At 42.5% G+C, this 27562-nt stretch overlaps 1 protein-coding gene across 4 annotated transcripts in view; it reads right to left on the bottom strand.

The window, feature by feature from the left end:
- Nucleotides 1–27562, bottom strand: part of LOC309398681 (uncharacterized protein) — a 161273-nt gene that overhangs the window by 75989 nt on the left and 57722 nt on the right. For all 4 annotated transcript variants that reach the window (XM_081965790.1, XM_081965793.1, XM_081965791.1 and 1 more), the window contains 9 exons: nt 26970–27169; nt 19912–20012; nt 18045–18163; nt 17565–17732; nt 16643–16854; nt 16130–16233; nt 15634–15752; nt 5290–5457; nt 4222–4430 (listed from right to left, as the gene is read on the bottom strand). In XM_081965790.1, the coding sequence (XP_081821916.1) occupies nt 4222–4430; nt 5290–5457; nt 15634–15752; nt 16130–16233; nt 16643–16854; nt 17565–17732; nt 18045–18163; nt 19912–20012; nt 26970–27169 (1400 nt within the window). The remainder of the gene's footprint in view (nt 1–4221; nt 4431–5289; nt 5458–15633; nt 15753–16129; nt 16234–16642; nt 16855–17564; nt 17733–18044; nt 18164–19911; nt 20013–26969; nt 27170–27562) is intronic.

Raw genomic sequence — 27562 nt, 5'->3', positions numbered from 1 at the left:
TAATAGATACCCCACCTACAGACAAGAGGGGGAAGCACCCTCATAAGCAATTCTTTGCTACAGCCAGACAAACAGTAATAACCATATTAATTCATTTCCAAAGGTGGAGTCATATTATTGTTGTGCTAGAACTAAAAAAAGAGTACCTCGAATCTTCATTGAATGTAAGCATCATGTACATCATGTATAAAGAAAAAAGCAGCAAAACGGAAACTGAACCCGTCAAACTCTCTTACTATCAAACTGTGTTCAACAATGAATTTTACCTATGCTTCCAACAGAATTCTTTTCACCAGTTTCTTTCCTGAAAAAAGCCAAGCGACACCATACATTCAAAATCATCCAGATAAAGTCTGCACATTTTAAAAATTACTCCATGTGTTCGAAGCAGTTTCAGTATAGTAATGTGCCGTATGCTAAAGTTTCAAAACTAAAATTCACCCAGACCCATTCAACAGTAATGTTCAAGACAATCTTCACTGTGAAAGATTGGAACACGGTACCATCTGTGCCTTTGAAAAGAAGACATGGAGTGTCCGCGGGAAACCTACTTTGCCAACAGCGCCTGCCGCATCTGTTACATTGACTGTGCCTAAGACAGAGTTACTGAATGACTGAACTGTTAAAAACAGGGCCATCGCCGACAAAGCCGAAGCCAAATCAGTCTACTGAGTTGACAATGGACCGTCAAAAAGCATTTGAGAAATTAAAACGGTTCTTTGCCCAAGAGCCCATTCTGCCACACCACGACCCAGAACAGCAATTCACAATCCAAGCAGATGCCAGTGATGTGGCTGCAAAGGGACAAAGAGGGTTAATTATTGCAAAAAACTCACCGCCACTGCAAGAATGTGGGACATTTGGGAAAAAGAAGCCTATGTGGTTCGTGGGGAAAAAAAGACATTTCCTAGAGGGGGGAAGTGCCATTTGAAGTCTGGGACTGATCATAAAAACCTTGAAGCCTTAAAAAGCCCCTGGAAGCTATCTCCAAAGCAAGTCCTTTGGGCACAATATTCAGGAGATTCAAATTTGAACTGAAGCACATCCTTGTGGGGAAGAACTTGCTGGCAGATGCCTTATTAAGAAAACCGCAGTATGACAGTCGGAGGGAGGAGGTAATTCACGCTATAATTCCCCCCCCCAAAAAAATTGCATCTCAAATCATCACCTGAGACCAGACCAGGCGACCATCTACTCCCAGCCAGGACAAGCTGACTGCTGCAATGAAACTGGCACTGCTCCTGGCTTAATGACAACAAAGACATCCTGACAATGAGAGATGGCTTAGCCTGGAAAGGATCCAAACTGTATGTTCCCGCAAGCCTGAGGCTAGGGGGTCACTTTGGATTCCTAAAAACGCTCCACCTCACTAGATGTCAATTTTGGTGGCCTAGGATGAAAGCAGAAGTGGAAGACTACGTGAAAAGCTGTTCCACTTACGCAATCATGAAAATACAGTCAGGCAAACCCCCTGGATTATTGCAACAGGTGGCCAGCCCTAGCTGACCATGGAAAGAGATTGCAATGGATTTCATCGTAGCGCTCCCAGACAGCGGCAGGAATAAAGTAATTTGGACAGTCATTGTCTTATTTTCCAAGCAAGCTCATTTCATCACTTGCTCAGGATCACTGTGTGCTAAGAAGCTAGTCAAACACATTTACCGCCTACATGGCGTACTCAGGAGAATCATCTCTGACCCCGGAGTTCAATTCACCGCCAAGTTCTGGAGGGAGTTCCTGAGGTCCATTGGGTCCATGCAAGGAGCTAAGGCTCAGCCTTCCATCCGAGTACAAACGGAGCAGCAGAATGCATGAATGCAATGGTCGAACAATACATCTGTTGTTATGTGAATTATCAACAAGACAATTGGTTGGATCTGCTACCATTCGCCGAAGTAGCGTATAACAATGCTGTCCACAATGCTGTCCACTGGATTAACTCCTTTTCAAGTTACCAGCAGCATGGAATTTGTTCCCATGCCTGAACTGCCCAGAGAACCCCCTTCCTCCATGTCTCTGACTGAATGGATGGATGCTTTAAAAAAGGGGCAGGAGAACACAAAAAAGGCTCTGGCAGAAGTGGCAGAAGAATACAAGAAACAAGCTGACAAGCAGCGGGTGCTCCAACCCCCCTTCCGCGTGGGGGATAAAGTTTTCTTGTCTACCAAATAGAATGCTTAGCAAGAAATTAGGTCCCTTCCCAATAGTAAAAATAATTAACCCAGTTCCAGTTCAGCTCAGTCTGCCTAGAATTCTAGGGAAAATTCACCCAGTCTTTCATTGTAGCTTACTGAAACCTGTGATTGGGTCTAATCTAAGACCGCAGACCCAACCACCCCCTCCTCCAGTGGTGATACAGGGAAAAACTCACTACAAAGTGAAAAATGTTTAGACTCTAGATTGTATAGAAGCCGTTTGCAATATTTAGTGCATTGGAAGGGGTACCCCTTGCCTGAAGCTACATGGGTGAAAAGCTGGAATGCAAAAGCTGACAAGTTAGTAAAACAATTCTATGATAAATTTCCCAATAAGCCAAAGCCCCCCCCCCCCGGGGGGGGAAGGTGGTTAGTTATGCTTATGTTAACCCCCTACATTATTCTCTTTACACTTTTTTTTTCTGAGGGGAAGCCACCTGTCAGGCCTGCAGCCATATTTTCATTGGATCTTTGGCCTGCCACACTTTCTATTATTCTACTATGCATTTTCTATTGTGGGAAAATGGTAGGAGGGATTATACGGAGTTAGATGCTATGTAGCCATTAAAAAAATCTTTCTAGAAAGCCAAGCTCATCCTTTGTCTTTGCACCCCTGCACCTGACCGAAACTGGATGGGTAGAACTGCCAGCATGGCAGTGGAAGATTGGAACATGTGGGTGTGGGGGCAAGATCTTGAACCTTCAACTGGGTGGGAAAAAACAGAAAGCTTTCAGATTCAGGTTTTCCCAGATGTGCCAACATGGCTCTCTTAATAAATTGAAACTTTGAGCAATGCTTTGCATTGGACTCTGGTTTACTTTTAGATGCTATTTGGAATCCTGACATAAGGCTCATTTCCCCAAAAACGGTTGCGACACACATAGAACCCTGTAATTCTGAGGTAGTGAATAACTATGGGAATTCTTCTCATAAAGAAGCACAGGAGGTTTCTGGATGGTGAAGTGCTGTCATTTGATTTACAATAAAATTGGACTCTTACCGCAGGATTTTATACATTTTGAATTTGCAAAATATTCAGAATTTATCTCTTTTGAAATTTTCTTTTAAGGTTGGATTTAAATATCCAGAAAATACATTTTGTTTCCTTCTGCTTTGTTCCCTGATCAAGTTACACAGAGTAAGAAAGTATCAGATTACAGCAAGCAAGGGTGACTGAAATGTAAGAAAAGACTGTTGAGTAGTTTGCAGCTCTTAGCTGAAAGCTTTTTCAAAAAGTTTGATGAGATGATAATGGCTGTGGAAAACATGCAGAGACATGTAAGGTAAAGGTAAAGGTTCCCCTTGCATATATGTGCTAGTTGTTCCCACCTCTAGGGGGTGGTGCTCATCTCTGTTTCTAAGCCGAAGAGCCAGAGCTGTCTGAAGACGTCTTTGTGGTCTATGACTGGCATGACTAAACGCCAAAGGCACAAGGAACACTGTTACCTTCCCACCAAAGCTGGTTCCTATTTTTCTACTTGCATTTTTACATGCTTTTGAACTGCTAGATTGGCAGACGCTGTGACAAGTAATAGGAGCTCACTTCGTTACGTGGCACTAGGGATTCGAACCACCAAACTGCCAGCCTTTCTGATCGACAAGCTCAGCCTCTTATCCACTGAGCCACCACATCCTTTTTGCAGAGGCATTTAGTTTTAAACAAAGATTCATAAATGGACTTTAAATTGAAAATTGCAGACTAAAGAGAGATTCCATCAGCCAGAGAACTAATTGAATTGATCCTTGAACTCTTTGAAGTTCAGGCCTGCATATCCTTACAATATTTAAGAGTCTGACTGAATGGACACATGACAAATTCTTTTTTTATATGAAGAGTGAAGGAGATTGAAGAATATATTTATTATATGAAAGAGGGGGATGGAGGGATGGAGGGATGGAGAGAGAGAGAGAGAGAGAGAGAGAGAGAGAGAGAGAGAGAGAGAGAGAGAGAGAGAGAGAGAGGTGTTTATTTCCCTTAGTCTCATTTGAAGCCCTGATAAATCTATCAATGAGTAAATTACTCACATAGCTTTGAAAGAGCCGCAAGGGACAGTTTTGGGGATCATTGCAAAGATGGTGGTATTCATACTGGGCAGCCACAGAGTCAGCTTACTCTGGAACCAATCTTTGTACTGGGAGACAGAGGCGCTGAGGAGCAAATCTCGCATCTTGTAGAAAAAGGCTTCAAGCATCAAAAACCTCACATCTGTGTTTTCCAGGAACATCATTCCTTTCTGACAAGAAGAAACACAACCAGACAATTCACATTAATCAAGATTTTCCCCTCAAAAGACAGGGGAATTGTTATTTCTTTGACATCCACCCACCCCGATCCTCTAATTAACAATTCAACCAAAATGGCAGAGAAATACGGACCATGCAATGAAAATAAAGTAAATGCAGCTTTGGGAAGAACCCAATGGCCATTTTGCTTTTTCTTGCTAAGCAAAGGCACTCTGGGCTCTACTCTTGCGGTCCAAATCTCCCCCTTTGGGCTGAAAAGGCAAGGCCCAGCCAAGTTCATTGCTTCAAAAATCCTATTAGACTTTGGGGACTGTTTTTGATCCTATGCATTGGACTAAGACAATTTTTTGAATATATTCCATTAATTATAATAATACCTTCTGTATTCCAGATGCTTCATATGTGTCCCTAAATCAGAGCTGGGGGAAACGTTTTGAGCCCTAACTGTACTTGGAATTAGTCTTGCATGGATTGTCTTGCCTGCAAATGGGTGGAACTGAAGCAAGTAGCACATCAAAGCCAAAAGGCTTCTATTCACTTTTCCGAATCCTCCTTTTTTGTACATTGTTATTTTCTCTATCTTCCAACATCCTCTCTTCTCTTTTATATCTGCAACAGATTGTTGGGGATGGGGTGTATCAATTCTTCTGCATCTGGATTGATCCCTTGCAAATGGATCAGGCTGCTCTGGCCTGAGGTTTAAATTGCTTAACCCAGTAACTAAACAGGCTGCTTAGATAGTTGCATAGGGGAAAAGCAATAACGGTGACAAGAAGTCTAAAGGCTGCAGTTCTGAATCCCTGCAGGCATAATATGGTTTGATGACAAGGCTTATAAAAGACAACTTACCTGTGATGCAATGAGGGCAAACTCTGACACAAAAGCAATGGTCTCTTCCAGAGACCTGTTCTCTAAAGGCATCAGAAGTGCCCGGACTGTATCAGGATTATTCAGGATGTTAGAGCCAAAAAAGACGTGAGCAAGTTGGGTGGAGGTGAGATTATCCTTGATCTCAAACTGTAAATATACGAGAAAGATATTGGTAAACCAATCTAGTTTTCTTGTGTGGAATTTTCTTTTATTACTATACTAATAATGCCTTCATTTTTGTTGAATGTGATGTTTCGGTTAATCCTTTCTGAAGATTATATTGTGCACATATACCCAACTTGCATTTAAAGATAAATCTTAGATTAAAAATAAATCCCTTCATCATGGCTCAGGAAAAAGACAGTGAAAAGCTCACTTTTGCAGCTAAAATTAGCTTTCTAAACAGAGTTTCAATCTGTTAATTTCTTTTTAAAGAAACATTAGCTTTGGTTAGAGAGAACATTCTAACAGAAATAACATTTTAACATTTCTCAAGCTTGTTTAAGTATGTGTCGTGAGATGTGATCAGTGGACCTGCATAGGGATAGTTTGCCATCTGCTGCATCAAATCAGTCTTGTTAATTCTCATGGTCTCCTGCTAATCTAATGAGGAAACTTCAAGACTTAAAGAGTACCTTGAAGTCTTGAGTTTTTTTCCCACTTTCCCTAAAATGCTGTCATCAGACTTGAATATCTCTTAGTTTGCGTGGACTAAAGCCAATCAATATGTGTTCCAGCCTTTCTTTCTTTGCTTGCGACTTTTGAGCACCAAACAAGCATTAAAGTTTCTTTTTTGCTTCGCCAAAGTGAGCTAAGTGTTGAAGTCCACAAGTCTTACAAATGGCCAAGATTGGAGACCCCTGCTCTGGATCAATGTGGCTGGGGAATTCTGGGAGTTGAAGTCCATACATCTTAGAGTTACCAAGATTGAGAAACTCTGCTGTAGATATTCCGGAGTCCTAGAACATGATCTGTTTTGTCCCATCTTAACCATAGAGAAGCTAAGGCTAGAGAAAGACATCTTCAGGCTCCTATTATAGAACTTATGGTGACCTGAAAGATTGAAGATTCCTGTAGGTTACACTTTGTACACTTCCAGTACAAAGCCTCTTGCTGCAAAAGGGCTCTGTGTCCTTTCTTGGAGGACTAAACTGGGGAGAACAGAAGTGAAAGGAAGCTTCTCAAAGATTAGATAATCTGCTTCTCAAAGCTCATCATTCTCATCACTCATAAACAAGCTTTTTCTTCTTATAGCGGAGCACTTTTCTAATATGTGCTAGTGCAAGTTCACATGCTCAGCCCTGAAATTGATGAAAGGCAGCTTGACACTTAAGGCTTTTTTGCCGTCTGAGCTGTTTGTGCTCCCACTGCAAGAGCACCAGGCAAATTACCAGTGCTCGCAATTTCCTCTTTCTTGTAATCCCTTCCTTTCCAATGAGTGTCAATAGGAACATGAATGGACTTCTTGCTAATTATCTGAGCACCAGGATGAACATTCCAAAGGGGGGGGAGTGGGGAAAAGGAGCAGTAAGATTTGCCCTTTTACCTGGCATCTTTGTGAGTCAAATTCTGGAGACTCTACTTATTGTTTGACCTCAACCAGCTGTTGAGGGAGTGAATAATAGCTGGTCTTACCTGAATTGTGTTTCTCATAGGACTGGGGAAGCGTCTAGGAATGGGTTATTCTCACATCCAATCTGCCCAGAGACTGAGTTAAATTTGCAGCCCCCCTGCACCAAGTCACGAAGGTGACCCATGTGGCATTATAGATACGTGTGGTAGACTGGCTACTCGAAGCCACAATCATTCCGATCACCCTATCGGAGAAGTTGGCCACCCTCAGATGTTCCCGTTCAAGCGCCAGGCAGTCAACTGGAGCCACTGTGGCTCCAGATGGAACTTGACCCCCTGGCACAGGACAATCTCCTCCTCAGGAATCCTCAGGAATGAGGGGAAGGGGAGGAAAGACGTACAGGAGACCCTCTGGCATCAGCAGCGCAGTGCATCCATGTCCTCTGCTCCCCGAGCTGGGAACCGGGAGATGAACCTGGGAAGCTAGGCGTTTGTCAGTGACATGAAATGATCCACGAGCGGTTGTCCAAATCTCCAACAGATACGCCGAAAAATGCTCGGCCTGAAGTTGCCACTCCCCGTGGTCGATGGTGGCCCTGCTGAGCCAATCAGCCTCCTTGTTGTCCACACCAGAGATGTGCTCCGCCATCAAAGACAGAAATGATGTTCCACCCAGGTCCCCAGTTTGAAAGCCTCGTGCCACAGGGCCACCAAATGTGTTCCCCTTTGCTTGTTTTTTTAAATTCTTTTTTAAATTTTTAGTTACAATCCTTCCTTTCATGCGGTAGAAAGTATATCAGTTGGTTACAAAAAGACTTTCGTGCATCTCTTCCACAGTCAACAAACATAATTCATATTAAGTCAAGCATTTTAACTCAAATATTTAAAGAGGTCACTGTCAGGCCTGTAATTCTGTTCCTTTTAGGATCTTTGGCCTGACACATAATTAAAACATATATATATTATGCTGTTTCATTGGTATAGTAGTTGGGAGGGGGGAATAGAAAGGAGTAGGATTGTGGAATGTATTGTTATGAATTTCTTAGAAGCTCAAGGTCGTCTTTTGTCTCCGCACCTCGACACCTGGCCGGAAGAAGAGGGGTGTACATGCCAGCGTGGAAGATGAAGATTGGACCATGTGATGAATTATGGGGTGTGGGGAAAAATGATGAACTTTTAACTGGGTGAATTCACCGGATGTACATTAGAGTTGAAATTCACCAGCTTAATGCCAACATGCCTGTCTTATTAAATTGGAGTTTTAAGGACTACTTTGCCTTGGACAATGATTTAATTCTGCATGATATTTGGAACGCTGACAGTCACCATCATTGTATCTCCCTTTTCATTTGACTATAATTTAAACAATTATAGTCAAATGTCCTTCATCATAAAATATACCAAAGTTTAATACATAACCACATATTGGCCTTTCAATTACTATTTCTAAAATCCTCCACTAACACTAAATCCTTATGTCCTATTCCAGCTAAACATCCATAATATTTAATAACAAAGTTTTCTAATCCTCCTTTCCAAATCACTGTTTAAGGTTTACATCCAGTTTCCTTATGTTATGCCCATATCTGCATATACGTTGTTATTCTTATCCCTCCTTTATTTGACTATATACTGTATCATAACATTTCCCCCCTAATAATCAAAACTTTAACTGTATCTAAGTTAGTTCTCTTTTTTTTAATTAACTTTTATGTATAATCCAAAGGGATTTCTAATCTTCCTTACATGGGTACCATTTCATATTCATATCCAATTATACTCATCATAACACTACACATTGTATACATTAGTAATATTATCAATTATTTATTTAAACTATATCTATTGTCAATAAATTTCACTAAGTTTAACTAGTTTTAAATTAAATTCTTCCATCTATTAACCTGTATCTTTCCAATAGCAAAACAGTCTCATATCTTCTGCCATTTGTGGTGCCAGTTGTCAGGCCTGTAGTTATATTCTTTTTAGGATCTTTGGCCTGCCACACTTTTTATTAATTTCCTATGTGTTTCATTAGTGTAGTAGTTGGGAGAGGGGAATAGAAAGGAGTAGGATTGTGGAATGTATTGTTGACATTCTTTTATAGAAGCCAAGGTCATCTTTTGTCTCTGCACCTCGACACCTGACCGGAAGCAGAGGGGTGTAGATGCCAGCGTGGAAGATGATGATTGGAACATGTGATGGATTATGGGGTGTGAGGATAGATCATGAACTTTCAACTGGGTGGAATTCCAGGAAGAACATTAGAGTTGGAATTCCATAGACGTGCTAACTTGCCTGTATGAATAAATTGGAACGTTAAGGATGAGTCTGCCTGGTCTCTGATTGATTTCATACATGGTATTTAGAATGCCTGACACCAGTCCTCTAATCATCTCCTTGAGCAGCTTTGTATGGACTCCTCTTAGCAACTCCTTGCTTATAAAATTTCTCGTGTAATTTCGATGCCCTTCTTCTGTTTCCTTAATCAGCTTATCTTTAATTGTCGATAGCGTTATCAATGATGTTGCTAATAAAATTTCTCTCTTTAAATCCATAAATTATTCTGTTTTTTCTTCTTCTGTATCTTGCCATCTGGGGTAGATTTCCCCTCCCTTTAATTCCTCTTGCAGTATTCCACTCTTTCCATTTTCAGAGACCAGCCAATCACCATAAATATCAGCAAATTTAATCTCTTTATATTCATTTTCCACTTTGATTTTTTGTGTTTTAACCACCACATTTTGCATTTGATAAACATCTTCAACTTCTTCATCATATTTTGCTGTTATGTGCTTTAAGTTTTCCAGCTTCTTCTCTATCCTCTCATTTGTATTTGATAGTTTCTGTATTTCTGAGAATATATTTTGAAGATTTAAGATTTCTTTCTGCTGTTGAAATTGTGCCATTATCTCCAGCTAACAAACACAGCTGCTCTAGCTTGGAAGGTTAATAAGATTAAGCATAGATTCACAATAACATTTTGTTTTCACTTTTCTCTGGTTAAAGATATACTTCAAAGGGACATCTGTATGCTTTCCTTCTTATCACTCTCTATAACCAAGCAGTGAGACCTTGTAGTGTCAAGCCAAAATAATCAGTGAGAAAAATAAGAGTGTTTCGTTTCTAATACACAAACCTTCCAGTCTCTGAGTAGCAGTATTATGTTACAATTTTTCTTGTTTCTTTTTGTATATTTTTTGTATCTCAAGTTTAAAAAAAGTCCGATTCTTAAATGAGTTAGGAGAATACTCACAATAATGAAAGAGGAAAATTTTAGTCCATAGGTTACAGAGAATAATAAAAGAAAAAAATAGAAGAAAACTTAATCCATTCGTTTTAAAAGGCTTGCATAAATCCCATCCATGAAGATAGCATTTAAAGAGTAAGATAACCCACTGTCCAAAACCATTCCAAATTTAATTCTGCCGCTTATTTCTTCTGTTCTCCAATTCAAATTAATTTTAAGTTTTTTACAGACAGTCTCTTTTTAAAACAGTAAAAGTTCCTCACCAGCTGGAAACACTTTCTCTTTCCATATTCTTCTGTTTTGGAGCCGCCCCGACTTCGTCAGCCTTGGCTGGATTTTTTTGTCACCGGCTTGAAGAACTTCTCTTGCATCGATCAGGGACTTTGCGATGTCCCTGAGGTCAGCAAGTCATATTCTTCCTGTTCACCATCTCTTTGGGACGGTTTAGGTCCAATTGGACCACCCACCAGCAAAAGTATTGGCTGCGGTCTTGGAGCATCGAGACCATACATCCATATCATCGCGACGTTGGTCCTCCTTCCCTCTTGCTTGTTTATGTGAGACTTGGGGCTGCAACATTGTCTGTCAGTGTCAACATATGTTGGGCGGCGATTCGTGGTGCAAATTTCTGAGCACCAGATGGACCACTCTCAGTTCTAGCCAGTTTATATTGTGTCTTAAGTCTGCCGGGCACCACTGACCTTGTGCCAGCTGCGAATTTAGCAATGCTCCCCAGCTGAAGAGCTGGTGATAGCCACCACTGCAGGGACAAGAGGACCTGGGGTGGTATCTTGACCTTGAACAACGCATTGCTGGTGCCGTTGCGTTGATGTGGAAGAAGCAGCCACTGCAGCATCCGGGCATGGAAGGGAGCCCACAGCACTATGGCGATGCAGGAAATAATTTTTCCCTAACTAAAATCAGTACAAGATCTGAAAGCACGGGGAATAAATATGGAATGGTGGCCCTACCTACAAATTAAAACAAGACTTAAAAAAGATCGGAAACAATACAGAATATATGAGACACAAATGCAATTAGATAAAATATTACTAGGAACGGAAGAAAAATGATCACTAGATTATGTAATTTTCTTTTAAAATATAAAATGGAGGAAGAGATGGTAAAGGAGATAATGATTAGCTGGGGAAGAAATTTTGGCCATAATATAGAGTTAGAAAAATGGGATAAACTGTGGGAAAGAAATTATAAATTTATGATGGCAGTAGCTTACAAAGAAAATCTCTATAAAATGTTTTATAGATGGCATTTGCCTCCAACAAGATTGCCCAAAATGTACCCAAATTTATCCCCTAATTGTTGGAGATGCAACCACAAGCTTGGAACATTCTATCACATGTGGTGGACGTGCCCCATCACAAGGAAGTACTGGTGCAAAATTTGGAAGTGGTTAGAAGAAATTACTGAACGAAAAATAGAACTCAAACCAGAAGCATTCTTATTAGGACTACTGGATCAAAAAATGGACAAACAATCTCAATATATAATCATTCATATACTCACTGCAGCCAGGATTGCCTTCGCACAAAACTGGAAAAAAATCAATACACCCTCAGATGAAACTACAATCAGGAAAATACTTGAATGTACAGAAATGGATAAAATGACAATAGAACTAAAAGAAAGAAATGAATCGGACTTCTACAAAGTATGGAATAAAATGTACAAGTGGCTAGAAAACAGAAGCCAAGACAGAAAATAGAGAATACAAATATATGGAGATATAAATAATGAATACTATTATAAGCGTTAATATTATGTTTGTTACATTATAGGACAAGGTTATTGTGAGAGGAAGGCAATGCAGAAGAGAGAATTATAAAAGCTAAGAAGGAAAGCCGATATAGAAAGCTGTAAAATTACCGTATATTGTTATGTATGTTCTGTGTTTTGTTTAGTCTTATTGTGTTTTTTTCCTTTGCTGTGTCTTTCCTATCATTTTTAAAGATCAAAGCATTTAATAAAAATTATTTTAAAAAAATAAAATTTCCCCAGCAGCTTGGACAGGAGGAGAACAGGGACAGACCGCTCCCTACGGACCTGCCTAACTAACTAGATAATGCTTTCCCTATGCTTAGGGAAAAGATAAATCTTACTCTGAAGTATCAATAATAGCCCCAAGATGCTGCAGCCTATTGGAAGGAATCAAATTGCTCTTAGCAAAATTCACAGAAAACCCATGCTTCTGCAAGGTCCAAATGATCAAGGCTAGGTGAGATCCTACCTGCTGGAACAACAATGCCTGAACTAAAATATCATCTAAATAACACTGAACGTGAACAGGCACTGAATGAAGGTGTGCAGCCAAGGTGGCAAGGACCTTGGTAAAGGTCCGAAGAGCTGAAGCAAGGCCAAAGGGAAGCACCCTATACTGGTAGTGGACACCCTTAAAGGAAATCTCAAAAACTTCCTATGCTCTGGAAGAATCAAGATATGGAAGTAGGCCTCAGTAAGGTCCACCTGGCATAATCCTTGCCAGAATGGTCCTCAAGGAGGCCATTTTAAACCGTCTATATACAATGTGGAAATCCAAAATTTTAAAATCCAAAATTGCTCCAGCTCCCCGAACTTTTGGGAACCACAAACAAATTGGAGTAAAACCCCAGTCCCTCCTACTCCTTAGAAACCAGCACAATAGCCTGAATCTCCAGGTGGTGTTGAATGGCCACCTTCATGAGCTTCCGCTTCACGGGATTCCTCAAAGAAGAGAAAACCTGAAACCTGTTTGGGGAGGGGGTTTGAAATAAATTCCAGATGAAGGCCGAATCTAATGGTGTCGAGAACCCATTGGCTGGTGGTGATAGAATCCCACTGATCCGCGAACAAGGAGAGGAGACTGCCAATAGAAGGAATCAAGTCTAAGTTACTTTTCTCTGTGGAAGGGGTGACCACTTCCACCTTGAAAAGGCTCTTGTTCTGGGGCTGGTATCGGGACCTGTCTTGAGGATACGTCCTGTCTGGTTGCCTATCCTGTTGCCTATCGCTATGGGAAGGGAAATACCTAGATTGCAGGACCTCCTGATCTTGCGAGCGGAATGAAGGCCTGTGGTAATACGGAGCAGGCCTCTGGTCCGACGGCTTGGCCACTGTGGGCAAAACCTTCTTTTTATTCTTATCCTCCATGAGGATGGAGTTCAGCCGTGCCCCAAACAACTGTCTTCCCGCATAAGGAGATGCTGTCAGGCACCATTTAGACTTGGCATCTGCTTGCCAGTTGTGAAGCCACAAAATCCTGCTGGAGGTCACTGACGTCGCCAAGGCTCTGGATGCATATTTCACTGCATGGAGGGTGGTGTCTGAAGAAAACTGAGTGGCAGCCATTATTTTGTTCAAGTCCTGCTGCAACCATTGGTCATCTACGGGAATATGCTCCCGCATCTGGCACAGCCACAGCAACGTGGTTAAAGAACGAAGCTGAGGCCACTGCCTTAATGGCCCAGGATGCGGCCTGAAGGGTCTTTCGCAGGGTAAGCTCCGCCTTTTAATCCTCTGCCTTGAAATTATCGGCTATATCCCCTGAGACAAGGGAAGAGGAAGTAGCCAGAGCAGCCACTGTGTGTGTGTGTGTGTGTGTGTGTGTGTTTATGGTAGACATTTGTAATGCCTGGGAAAATACTGGTTCCAAATTGTAAAACATCCTTTCATTTCCCCCTGGGGTGGGGAACGCCACCGGCTTTTCCCATTGGTTTTTAAGTACATCCAGAAAAGGTTAAGGAGCTGGAATCTCCTCCTTAGGAGAGGCTTAGAGAAGAGTCTCCCTTACCCCTTCTTAGAGGAATGGGGGGTGACTGGGGCAGGAGATCCCTCCTCCAAATCAGCAGTGGCCTTAGCTGTGCATAAAAGGGACCTAAATATCTGAGGGGAAAACAACCCTGAAATAGCAGAGGGGTCTGGGACCACCTCCTTCTCCTCATCAGACAAATCTAGATCAGGCTTCATCCCCCACAGAACCCTCTCTGACCAAGGAAGGGGATGCTGGCCTATCTTGACTAAGACCTTGAGAGTGGGGTTGGTCTATATCACCTCATGGGGTCCCATGTTGAGACTGTTCAGTCAAAGCCTGTGATCTCTGCTGCAAACCCGTAGCTATGCCTTGGGATATAGCCTGAGCTATGAGCTGCCTGCAACATTCTGGAAGCTCAGGCAACAGGGAAAAACTGCTAGGGGAATAACCCCCCAAGATAGGGGTCTGCGGAGTCAGCCTAGGCCTAGCCTGAACCCTGTGAGCAAAGGGGTCCCCAGGCCCCAGCCCTGGGTCCCCAGGGGAAAGAGGGGGAGACAAGGACCCCTCATCCCCAGCACTATCCCCAGGGGACCTTCTAAAGGGACTAACAAAGGGGAAAATATTGGGGGGGGGGTTTTTGATCTGGGTGGAGAAGGGCTAATCCTGGCTATTTGGAACTGCCCAGCCCTCTCCACCCTGTTCCCCAAGGACTTGCTCCTGTCTGACTGGATGAGCTCTTCAAAGACGCCTTCCTGGCCCTAGAAGTGGCTGTGGGCCTGGGCCTATCGGCCAAGGTAGAAAGGACCTTCTTCGGGAGATCTGCTGTGCCTATCATTTTGTTGCGCCCTCCTCCTCCACCACGTAGTATTCATGAGGCGCCCAAGATGGCGCCCAGCTGCCTCAGCGACAGCAACCTCTCTGAATAAGCCACCAGCCTTCCAATGGTCTCAGAGCTAGCAGGAGATCCTGCAGGAGGCCCATCACTGCCTCTGATGCCTCGGAACTTCATACGAGGCGTCCCGCTGCCTCCACAGCTCCGACGCTCCGTGTGGCCTCCGATAAGCTCACTCCGCTGCGCCACACGGTCTCCGCTGCTGATCCCCTCTCGTCGGTGCTCCTATGACCTCTCGTGGGCCAGACTGTGTTGTAAGTGGAGTCAAGCACAGGAAGCAGAGAGGCGTGGCTTCAAATTTAACTTAGTCTCTGGGCAGATTGGACGTGAGAATAACCCAATCCTGGATGTTTCCCCAATCTCCCTCTGGCATTGTAAGCGTAGTCAGGGACAATTTTTGTAATAGACTTTCTTCAATAGACTTTTTTACTATTCCTTGGTGTACCCGTTTTTTGATATCTAAGAATAAAAGTGAAAGGAAGCTTCTCAAATGTTACTATCATTACTATTCCTTGGTGTACTTGTTCTTTGATATCTATCAGAACCACCTAGGACTAAGGAGAAAGTCAGTGGAACAACTTACCTCCAGAAGTTGTGGGTGCTACCAACACTGGAGTTTTTTTTAAAAAAGATTGACAACGTTTCTTTGAAATGGAATAGGGTTTTCTGCTTAAGCAGGGGGTTGGACTAGAAGACCTCAAGATCCCTTTCAACTATTATTCTGTTACCCTACATTAAAGATCAGTGTGCAAATGAGCAGCAAAACATGGTTAGAAGCACATAACAAAAAAGTATGTGAGGTGGTAGAATGAAGGCTGGGCATGGGAGCGAAATATCTCAGATCATACAATCCAGCTACAGTACCGCACTGAAGCTGGCCAGCAGCTTGATCAAATCTTCATAAGGAGCTTGTTTGACAAATGGCCCAAGGTGGTTTTGCAGCCAGGACTCTGTACTCTTGGTATGAGAAGAACATGCAGATCCTGTCATGTCAAAGACAGAAAAATACATTCTAAGTAGATATCCACATGGAACATCAATGTTTAGTTGGCTCTCTATTAGGAGGAATAATAATCAATTGTGACACTCTGGATATCATGTGCAAACAAAACCTGGGGTTCTTTTTCTATAAAAAATAAAGCTAAACCAAAGCTTCATGGCTTTGTGGATATTTCCAAGTAGTTTTCTTGGCAACGCTATTGAAATAGTTTGCCACTCTCTTCTTAATTGCACAAAGAGCATTGGTGCCTGCTTGCATAAGTAGAATGAGCACAGGTCCTGCTGATTGGTTGGCTCTATCTCATATCTCTTCCTTGTAATTTTCATTGCAGACCTGTAAAATCCGTGTGATGGCAATTACCTGTGATTTTCTGCTGGGTATCAAGGAAAGCAAATAAAGTATCATAGATGCCTTTTCGATTGGCCAATGGTGTAGAAGGATAAACCTGGCTGACAGAGGATACCCTGGACAATAGCAACAAGAAATATGGTGTCACAAATATTTACTTGATACTGAGGAAGATTTGCAGTGGCTCAAGAAATGTAACATGGAGGCTTAAAAAATGAAAACGGTGGTGAATGAAGCTATAAAAGAACTATGATAGCAGTCTATGGCTAGGTATAATACATAATGACATGTGATGTCACTGCACAAATGATACAAATTATATAACAACTAGCACAAAACCTCAAATTACTGGAAATTTCTTCCCCATTCCCTTTAAGCTAGAGAAGCTCCCTGGGGACTTGGCCAATTGGTCTGTCTTAGTTGACACACACACTTTGATGGTGTGGTCCTTAACTTTTCTGATCCCCCTTCCAAATATCCCCAAAGTGGATTTTCACCTTCTTTTGCCTTTTGCTTTATACTCACACAGCTCTGAAACTGTCACAATTTGAAATGTAAGACAAGATCCTCTGAGACTCCTTTTCGCTGATGCTTGACAAAAGGAGGCCCAGTCTTGTTGACAGCAAGTGGGTCCAGTTTTCTGGAGCAAATGCTGAGAATGTACCCTCAGCCCTCTCAAGAAACTGCAAAAGCATTTGTTTTTGTATGCCTTCATCTTTCAGGGATGTTATTCCAAGCTGTGTGTTTAAAAAGAGAAAAAAGAAACACCATTTCACTATTGGGATTTTTTTAAAAAACTTGGTGTAAATAACTGATTGCTGATCAAATTCTGCTTCTCGTCCTCAGTTCAGGCACTTGGATAGTTGAAATAACTCAAAGAGGAAGAACTAACAGCAGCAGGAAACTAGAAAGGCGGTTTGGCTGGAGAAAAGAAGATCTTGTGTGAATATGTAAATATAGACACACACATATAGACAAATAGGCTTTGGTTTATGACTGCTTGTTCATTGATCATTCAGAGTTACAACAGCACTGAATGAAGGGGACTTATAACTGGTCTTTGAGGTTCTGGCTATTGCTTTATCTCTGCATGATCTAGGTGCTTGGTGCCCTGCTTGTAATTATGATATTGCAGCATCCCACGGTCATTTGATGACAATTTCTCATGTTCCCTGTCAGCTTCCTGCTCCCATTTTTTTAACCACTCATGCTCTACAGCACTTGCTTGTGGTACCCCTTATCCCCTGTGGTACCCATATACCACCAACCTGCTTGTCTGGGACTTATACCTCTTCCTGCATAACAACCCACATGGTCCCACAAGATTGCCAGGTAGTGACTAAGTAGTCCCACCATGTCATGCTTTATGACATTGCTTTGTGATGGAAATTCCTGTTCCAACTGCCATCATAACCTGAGGATTACTTGCATTAATCAAATATCATACCTTCTGGGCCACTGTGTTGAATTGATCCAAATATTCATAAATTTCTGCTAGTGGTTTGTTCTGCAATTTTGCAAGGATCTGGCACATGTGCTCTTTGTTGTTGATGACTCCAGATTCCAGAGTGAATGATGCAAGTTGTGATGGAGACAAATATTCTAAAACAGCCATCTAGAAGTGGAGGAAAAGGATCCAGAGCAAATGATCACAAACTTGAAAACATCAGTACTTCTAGGAGGCATAAACACTGCACCACTGCTTGTCATCAAGCAATTCTTCCTTATTTCAAGTTTGGATTTCTGTCTGGGTAAAGCTTTTTCCCCCGTTGGTTTTGAGGAGCATGGAGATGATAATGAGGGGAAGAAGGAGAATTCCTAATAACTCAGCAGCCTGCAAGACTTACTTGGTCCTTCTTTTTTTCTTTGTATAGAGTAAGTTTTGCAATAAGGATAATTGTGATCATTTTAAATTATGTCTACTCACGCCATCAAAATGCAGGTTCCAGCTCAGCAAGTCATGGTATCCAGCATTTCGGCTGAAGTTCCCAAGGTTGATTTGTAGCCAGTCCCGAAAGCTCTGAGTCGGGCGTCCACAGGCCAAGCCTTGAGAGACAAAGAAGACCAATTGTGTCCTACTAAGCTTTCTAAAAACCTGTTTCCAACAATGAAAGCCCTACCAGTTGTGCTGGGCTCAGGAGAAATCTTCTGCCCTACTCTTCCTTTGTCTCAGGGGACAGAATCAGGGTATAGTTGGAGGAGACAATAATAGGACTGACTTTCCCCAGACAGTCTTCAGTTCTGGATCAGAAGGAAGATCTCTGTAGCTGAATTCTTGTTCATGGCCTGGCAAATTTTATGAATCCAGTCGCTGCAGCTTCTAAGCTTCTAGTTTAATGAGTTGCAACTCACTCGCTAAATCATAAGGAAGTAAATCATGAACTAGTTTGCTGGATGAATTTATCCAGCCTTTTTTCTCACCACACCAAGCTTCCCATGTGAAAGAAAGGTGTCACCAGAGGATAAAAGTAACACGTGTATTATTGGTTTTGGTAAGCAAAATGTGAAGCATTTCGAGTTCATAGCCTGTCCTACTATTCTGGAAATGTTTCAAGGAGCAACCCATTTAAAATTTAAAACAACTGTACTGAATTTACAATCATTAGCATGTGCCCAGTTATTATCCTATTTTTCCTATGGCAATCAAGGTGACATACATAGCACTCTCTTCCAGTTTTTTATTTTTTCCCCACTACAACTCTTCTGTTTGGTAGTTTGTGCTCAGAGACAGTGACTGGACTAGTGAACTCAAGTCTCCCCAATACCTTAACTCACTTACCCTAGCTATTTTCTTTGTAAATCTAGTGCGACCTAGAGACGGGAGCTATTTCATTATGTTGTTTTTAAGAAGCATGTCCAGAATGATTTATTCCTTAATAGTTTACCAAATAATTTAAACTCATCATCTCCAATACTTATTTTAGATTAGAACTTTCATTTTATTGCAAACACCACATATATTTCTAGCAAACCCCAAAACAAGCAACATCATCAGTCAGAAATTTGCTAGATTCATTGGCTAACCTAGAGAATAATTTTCAATCACTGACTATTCTGAAAAGGCTGAGAATCATAGGGATTTTAACTCAGTGCATCTGGAGGCCACCAAAATGGGAGAAAGCAGCATTAATATCTTTAAAATATGCTGCCTTTTGACCAAGAGTTTGAAAGTCAAGAAAGAACTGATCCCTTACCAATTTTTCCTGTCTTCCTGCAATGTGAAAAGGGAATGAAACCCAGGCTTTGGTTTCTTTTAATGATTTTAAGTCAAGTGGAACATAAACAGTATCTTTTCTTTTCATTCCCAGACTTACCCAAAAGCTTAGATATGGATCATTCTGGGTTGCAATCTTCACCTAATGAATGGGAGACTTTTTTAGTTGAAGGATGAGGTCCGCCTCTGCCTTCTTATCACAAATATCCATTTCATTGGATTTGGAAACCAAATTTCTCTTGATGCAACCTAACACCCTGTCTCCCTTTTTTTACAGCTACATCCATGGAGCTACATTCATGTAGCTGTAAAAAAAGGGAGACAAGGATGTTAGGTTGCATCAAGAGAACTGTGGTTTCCAAATCCAGTGAAATGGACATTTGTGATAAGAAGGCAGAGGCAGTTGTCAGAGAGGACCTCATCATGGTTGATTCTGATCTTTTTAAAGCACTGTGTCAGATATCTTGCATCTTGGATGGATTAATATTCATGATTAATGATTAGGATCTTTTTAGCCACCTAACACAGCCTATTTTTCACGCTTAAACAGTAAAGGCTAGAGTCTCCCAAGTATAGTTACCTGATTTGACTTTTGACATCAAAAATGCTTTGATGAATCCAAAAATGTTTGCAGCATTTTCCGCTGGGATGTTGGAATAGATGTTGTTAAATCCCTTCAGTCTAGGAGACATAATCATTTGACAAGTAAAGGAAGGTAAAAGTTCTGCCAATTCAGGCTTGATCTCTACTGACTTTAAGGACACAACCAAGCAGTTTTGTGGCAGCAATATTTAAAGAGTTTTGCTGTTGCTTTCCCTCAGTTGAGGGAAGCCCCCCGCTAGAAGAATGAAATATTTTGAGGAATATTAAAAAAGGCAGAATATTATATTTCCCTAAATGAGAAATGGAGAAACATGTATTTAAGAGGGAGAAAGCAGCCCCAATCTCCCTGCCTGTTAACAGAAACTGAGAAAGCACCTTTTAGAAATGCAGATTTGGTAATCCATTCAAGACAGGATATTTTGAAACTTTCTGCAGCGAAGTCTAAAACAGGATTAAATCCATTAAACCACAATAGCCACACATTAAGCCCAACATCTTTCAGAACACAAGCCCCTTCATTGCACCCCAGCAGATTAGCTCAGGTGAGCAACTAGAATTTGCTTTCCTCTTTTGCCTATAGAGCCAGCTATGACCCCTACATAACCCCTATATGACCCCATAGAAATCTGACAACAGTCAATAGAATATTAAAGGACATGTTCTTGCACAGGAACAGGAAGCTCAAGTAGAAAGCCCAAAGAAGCTATAAAACACCGCCACTCTCAGCTCCATTTTGTCAGCTGCACCAGAACCACAAACCCTGGCGGTTCTGTTCATCATTCAACCCTCTTTCCAATCAGCCTCCATGTTTCCAGTGTCTTTCTCCCAGCTTGGAACTGAACCAGATGGATATTTCTTCCAGCGCAATCTAGCCCACAACCCTGCAATTCTTTGAAACTCTCTTAGTACTAATAAGTCCCAAGCCTGTTTAGCTGGGTACAAATGGGCCTTCACTTACAGCTCAGCTTCTAATAAGTTCACAGATGCATCCAGGGAGATTGTCTGGCAACATTACAGGAGTAGTTTGCTTGGCTTCTTCTGGGATAGTTATTTTCCTTCTCAGTCTAACTTGCAGTTCTGATCTTCCTGATTGTCTCCCATCCGGAACTTGTTTAAATTTTGTAAGTCAGTCAAGGACAGCTATGGCTACACAATTTTCAAAATGTGTCCCTTTGCAATACCTTCTCCATGGCAAAGAATCAATGACTGATTGTTCCAACATATTTTCCAATATATTCTACTAGGTCAGCTAAAGGGCTCAAAGCTGCATTTGCATAACACGCTAAATGCGGTTTTGCTCTTGACTAGTTTCAGGGGGAAAAATTGAGTCTTAGCATGGGTCTGTGAATTCAGCTTATTTAGTTACTTGATTCCTAAAGTAATCCCGGAAAATGGTTTAATTTCATAAGGTTATCATGCTTTGTGAATCCAGTCAATGAAATGTATACTTTTTAAAAAATATATATTATTATTTTTACATTTAAAACAATACCTCAGAGTCATAGTGACCATACATTCACATTATACACAATTCGTCTCAACCATTAACTATTAGCCTACTTAGTGCATTATCTATCATTCTGTCCAATCACCATATATACAGTTTGTTCCAGTCTTGTCACCTTGTCTTATACCAATCATAAAATCTGTTCCAGACTTCAAAATATTCTGATTCCCCTTTATTTTTAAGTTCAAGAGTGAGCCTATCTGCTTCCGCACAGGCCAACACTTTTCTGATGATATCTGGCTCTGATGGTGTATTTTCTTTTTTCCAATACTGCGCAAAAGTTATGTGCTCCAGAGTTAGTACATGTATATAGTACATTTTTCTTAAACCCCTCTGGTATTATGTCTAGGAGAAAAAATTCTGGTTTAAACAAAATTTGGTCTCCCACCATTTGTTCCAACCATGATTGAATCATTTTCCAATATCTTTTGGCCTCATTGCATGTCCACCACATGTGATAAAAAGTGCCTAGTGTTTTTTTACACTTCCAACAATTTGAGGCCAGATTTCTAAACTTTTTGGAGAGCCGTGCTGGGGGGAGATGCCATCTGTAGAACATCTTATAAAGATTTTCTTTATACGTCATAACCAATCTTAGTTTCCGATTAAGTATCCAAAGTTTTTCCCACTTAGCCAATTCCACATTATAACCAAAACTTTTCACCCAGGCGACCATGGTTTCTTTGACATGTTCTTCCTCGAGTTTATATTCCAATAAAAATCTATACAGCACTTTGATCAACTTGTTTTCTGTCTCTATCAAAAGTTTATCTAAAACTGCGTAATCTTTAGCAATACCTTCCTTCTTCCTGTCCTGTGCAAACCTTGATTGTATCTGTAAATAAGACTGCCATTCTCCTTGTACCCCTTGTGATGACAATTCTAATCTAGTTTTAATCTTCCCCTGTCTGTTCAATAACTCTTTATATGTAACATTTTCCATATTAATTAAATTTGGGTGTATATATGCTTCCATCCTAGATAGCCAAATGGGTGTTTCGGTATAGTGGTCGTGATTAATTTTGTTCCATATTAATAACAGGGACTGTCTGATATAGTGTTTAATGAAATATTTATGTGAAGATCCTTTTTCATACCACAGGAAGGCATGCCATCCTGCTTGGAGGTCATGACCTTCCAGTGAAATGTATACTTTTAATGGTCCAACGAATTATCTAAAGATTGGGCAAATACATTGAATTTCACAGAATTCCTCCCAATCAGTTGAGCACATCAGATAGAATAATATCTACTGTATTTTAGGGGGAGGGTTGTCTTTACAAACAGAAGTGAGAACTTTATAAAGTTTGCAGTTAGCAAGGCAGGAACCAACAACAGTGAGGCTAGAAAAGAATGTTATGTTCAAAGCTAGCAACTGAATCTGTTCATTCAGAGTGGGAGGGGAGAAGGTGGGGCTAGCAGCCAGTGTGAATGGCTGCTTGAATGGAGCGCTCCATGAAAAGCAGCTGGGTTTGGCATCCTGGAGGCTTCTTCCAAGCCAGAAGTGTCCAGGGCCCAACCGCCTATTGAGGGTGCAAGTGGAACATCTGCGTGGAGAATGCTCCCATATATATGGGGGGTATCCAAAACTGCCACACACATCCTTTCAGCACATGACGGCCAGGTGGCGCACAAACTGGAACAAACTCTGAGAATCAGAGCGATGCGCCCAAAAGAAACATTACCCAAAGAGGAGGCATCCTCAGTGGTTTACCTTATTAACTGCAGTAATTGTGCAAGCAACTACATAGGGGAAACAGCAGAGGTGGGTTTCAGCCAGTCCGGTCCGTGCATACCGGTGCCAGAAATCCAGCGTGCATTTGTGTACCAGGTCCTCCGGAGGCCCCGTACTGGAACGGTCCCTCCCCTGCCCTGCCCTGCCCCCCCCGCTCGCTCCCCCCGCCTGGCCGGTCGTTGCTCTCTCTCTCTCTCTGCCTGTCCGCACCATGCTTGCCCCAGCCACCCACTTCCTTTGAGAGACTCAGTTGCTGGAAGAAGCCGCACTTCCTTCTCTTTGACAACCGGGACATTGCAAACTGCTTCTCAAAGAGAAGGAAGGGGGGGAGGGGGTGGACTATTTAGACGAGCCCAGAAAGGCAGCTTTGCCTCCACTGCTCTCCTTCCTGCACTGCAGGCCCGGCCTTGAGGGGAAGATGTGCTACCAAGGCAACAACATCTCTCGGATCACAGTGAGGTGATGCGCCCTCAGGCATATTCTGCCAACCTTGGGCAGCTGAGGTGGGTGGGTGGGAAGCTCCAAAAGTCCGGCAAGAAGAGGAGGTGGTGCCCGGCAGGGGGCGCAGATTCCCTTTCAGCCTCCAAAGCCACACTTGGCCCGCTCAGCTCCCGGGGGTGCTTTTCCAGACAGCCGCCGATTTATAAACAGAAATTAGCCATCTTCTTTTAAACTTTCCATTTCAATGAGAATTTAAGACGTTTTAGTAAAAATTCTCATTGAAATGGAAAGTTAAAAAGAAGTTGGTCAATTTCCATTTATAAAGGTCACGTGGTAGCGGTGTGCAGGCTGCTGACTGACCCAGTGCCTGGCCAGGGTGGCGGGACTGTCCTGGAGCATCTCCCAGCCAGGAAGGGGAGCAGGAGAAAGCGGGACTGCCAAAAGCCCAACTGCAGCCAGCAATGGGGCACGAAGGAGCAGCTGCACAGCAGAACTGGGAGCATCCCCAGGTTGGTGGGCTGGTGGGGAGGCTGCATGGGCCTGCAGGTGGCGGGGGTCAAGGCTGCCCTGGGCACCTGCAATGGGTGGCAACCTGCTGCCCGCAGCTCTTGGAGGAAGGAGGCAGGGAAGCCAGGTCTCATCTCTGCCTCCTTCCTCAAGAGTTGGCTTTGGGGGTGGCCAGCTTCTCCCGCCACTTCGCCTTTCACTCTCCTTCCACTTGGAGGATCTGCCGGCAGGGCACCTCCCATTTTGCCTCCCAAAAGAAGCTTGGGAAAGACGCGCAAATGGCCGTGAGCCTCCCAAGGAGGATGCTGGACATCGAGGGTGGTGGTGGCGGTGGCGCATGCTGCTGCTGCTGCTCCTGGTAACACAGTCTTCTCAGAAAGCATTAAGTTGCAGGCGCACTGATTCCAGCAGCTGCGTTTTGCCTTGAAACTTGCTGTCCCGGCAACCCGAAGGGGACATTCTCCCAGTGCCAACTCAGGCGCTCCCACCCTTAGCCAGGAGGGAGTAAGGGTGGCTGGGTGCAGTTTGGAGCCTCCCGGCTCCCCTCAGATCATTGGGGAACCTCATGTGCCTGCCCGCTCGCCTGGCCTGCGTGCTTCTAGCAGGAATGGGAAGCGCGGGGATCTTAATGTAGTAGGGGAGGCTGGAGTGGGAGGTTCCCTGGCATTTGCAACCGTGGCTGCTGCTTGGGAGAAAATCAGCCGGAATCTCGAGTGAGAGCGAAACGCAAGTAACGAAATGGGTCACCGCGGGCATAAAAAGCACCATTGGATCGCCTCCCATGGTCCAGGAACCAACCAACCAAATGAATAAATAGAGTTGGCTTCGCTTCCTTGCATGGCAAGAGAGAAAGTTGCCTGAGATGCTGCTGGGAAAATGTCCCCTTCGGGTTGCCGGGACACCAGGTTTCACGGCAAAACACAGCTGCTGGAATCGGTGCACCTGCAACTTAATGTTCTCTGAGAAGCCTGCATTACCGGGAGCAGCAGCAGCAGCAGCAGCAGTGGGCACCACCGCCATCCCCCCCGGTGTCCAGCATTCTGAGGCCATTTGCATGTCTCTCCCAAGCTTCTCTCAGTAGGTGACTGCTGGCAAAGCCTCCGGGTAGAAGGCAAGTAAAGGGCGCATGGCGGGAGAGGCTGGCCATCCTCAAAGTCAGCTCTTGAGGAAGGAGGCAGAGATGAGGCCCAGGGCTCGCTTCCCTGCCTCCTTCCTCCAAGAGCTGCAGGTGGCAGGGAAAACAAGGCTTCTTTGCCAGCCTCCCAGCTGGCAAATCAGAAATTTTTGCCAACTGGAAGGTGTGTGTGTGTGTGTATGTGTGTGTGTGTGTGTGTGTGAGAAGGAGTGAGAGAGAGAGAAAGAAAGAAAGAGAAAAAGTAAGAGAGAAAGAATGGAAGGAAGGAGAGAGAAAGAAAGAAAGAAAGAAAGAAAGAAAGAAAGAGAAAGAAGGAAAGAGAAAAAAAGTGGGAGAGAAAGACAAAAGAAAGAAGGAAGGAAGGAAGGAAGAAAGACATTAAGTAAGTAAGTGGGGGAGGGAGACACAAGAAAGAAGGAAGGAAGGAAGAAAAAAGGAAGGAAAGAAAGAATCAGGGAGAGAGAGACACACAAGAAAGAAGAAAGAAAGAAAGCAAGCAAGCAAGCAAGCAAGCAAGCAAGCAAGCAAGCAAGAAAGAAAGAAAGAAAGAAAGAAAGAAAGAAAGAAAGAAAGAAAGAAAGAAAGAAAGAAAGAAAGAAAAAAGAAAAAAAAGGAAGAGAACTTATGATCACAATTGTTTCACCATATTTTACAAGTTGACCACTCCCAACCGGTCACATGACCGCCACGCCCACAAAATAGGCCAAACCTACAGAAGAGGTTCTAAAAAAAATTGAAACCCACCACTGATACATAGATACACGTATTTTGTGTGTGCATGCGCACGCGTGTACACACACACAATATATATACATGTATGTATGTATGTACGTATGTACATATGTATATAATGGCTGAATTATTTTCTCTGTAACACACAATCAGTTGCTGCATTAAAGCTTCATACTTGCCTGTAGTAAAAATTACAATCATTGACCTTCCTAGAATGGGCTTTACTCCATGGTGTGGGTGTGTTCTACAGTATAGGTAAAGGCGGGGGAGGGGGGAAGGAATCCTCTGTTTATCCCCACTGCCTTTGGATCAAAATGTATTCAGTTTCAAACACCGCCCATCCCAAACCTTGTTAACTGTTTCCTCTTTTGGCATGCAGCAGTTAAGCTAATATATAATGTCTATGCAGTGGTCTGGGGATGAGATGAAGACAATGTTAGAGCCACAAAAACAGCCAGTGAAGCATTTTTATGGCCTGGTTAGTAGAACATGCAGATGGACCCTGTGAGTCTCCCAAGTCACCAAGTGCTGAAAAGAATGGCATGTGGAAAGCAGAGATTTACTGCTGAACCTCACTCTTTAGCTTAATAAGTTTTGCAGCTAAAATGTGTATCTCTATTCAATGACAATAATTCTCAACACATCTACTTTAGAGGGCAGGTTGGGTCAGAGACTTCAGTTTTGGACATCTTGGTAAGTTTCTTATGTTAGTATCCCAGAATTGCAATCTTTGGTTTAACAAGGATCAGATAATATAAGGAATCAGTGGAGCCTCATTTGACACTGTAAAGCTACTTAACATGGTTTGGTCTGTTTCCCTGAGCAATTTATTGCTCAGATCCTTGCTTTCCTACAGCTCCTTGACCATGGGACTACATCTTTCAGTGGCCAGTAACAAACTTTGCTTGCCCTGGGGTAATGGAGCCAAGTTTTTTTTATAGGAGGGAAACAGCTGCAATGCATGGAAGACATACTCACATTTGTTGGTAGGAGTCACAAGATATCCTGAGTGGGAGGGAGACCACCTGGCTTCTGTTCACAGCATGCAGCACATTTTGGAGCGCAGATTGGAACCAGTAGGTGAAATCCTTAGGTTTGAACTTTGCAAAGTTGACAGCTAATTTTCGCAATGCGATGCCAAGAATCAAAGCACAATTGTCACTGCTCTGCAATTCCATCTGTCAAGAGACAAGCCCAATTTGGTAAGTAGGTCAACTCCCTCCCTGCCTCCATTTCTGACACCCTCTTCTTCAAAAGCTGCACAGTGACCTTCACAGTACGTTTAGATGAGGAATCCTGTCATGGTTATAAAATATTATTTAGGGGAGGAATGCTTTTTTTTCTTTTTATCTGTGATAAAGTATGGGAAATACCATTGCCTGCCAAATGTTGACAACACTGAGTCCTTGAAGACCTCTTCAATTTAGGATTGTATTCAAATAGGTTCCCTATATAAATCGTACATTTCCTAAAGAATAATCTTGATACATGTAAGTATTTTGAATAGAAAAACTGAATATTCTATAAGAATATTCATAGAATATAATATTCTACAAATAAATAATAAGAAA

The sequence above is a fragment of the Natrix helvetica genome, assembly GCF_964273705.1.
Source record: "Natrix helvetica genome assembly, chromosome: 13".
NCBI lineage: Eukaryota > Metazoa > Chordata > Lepidosauria > Squamata > Natricidae > Natrix > Natrix helvetica.
Note: the sequence above shows the minus strand (reverse complement) of the source record. Positions and strands in the feature narration are given on the sequence as shown.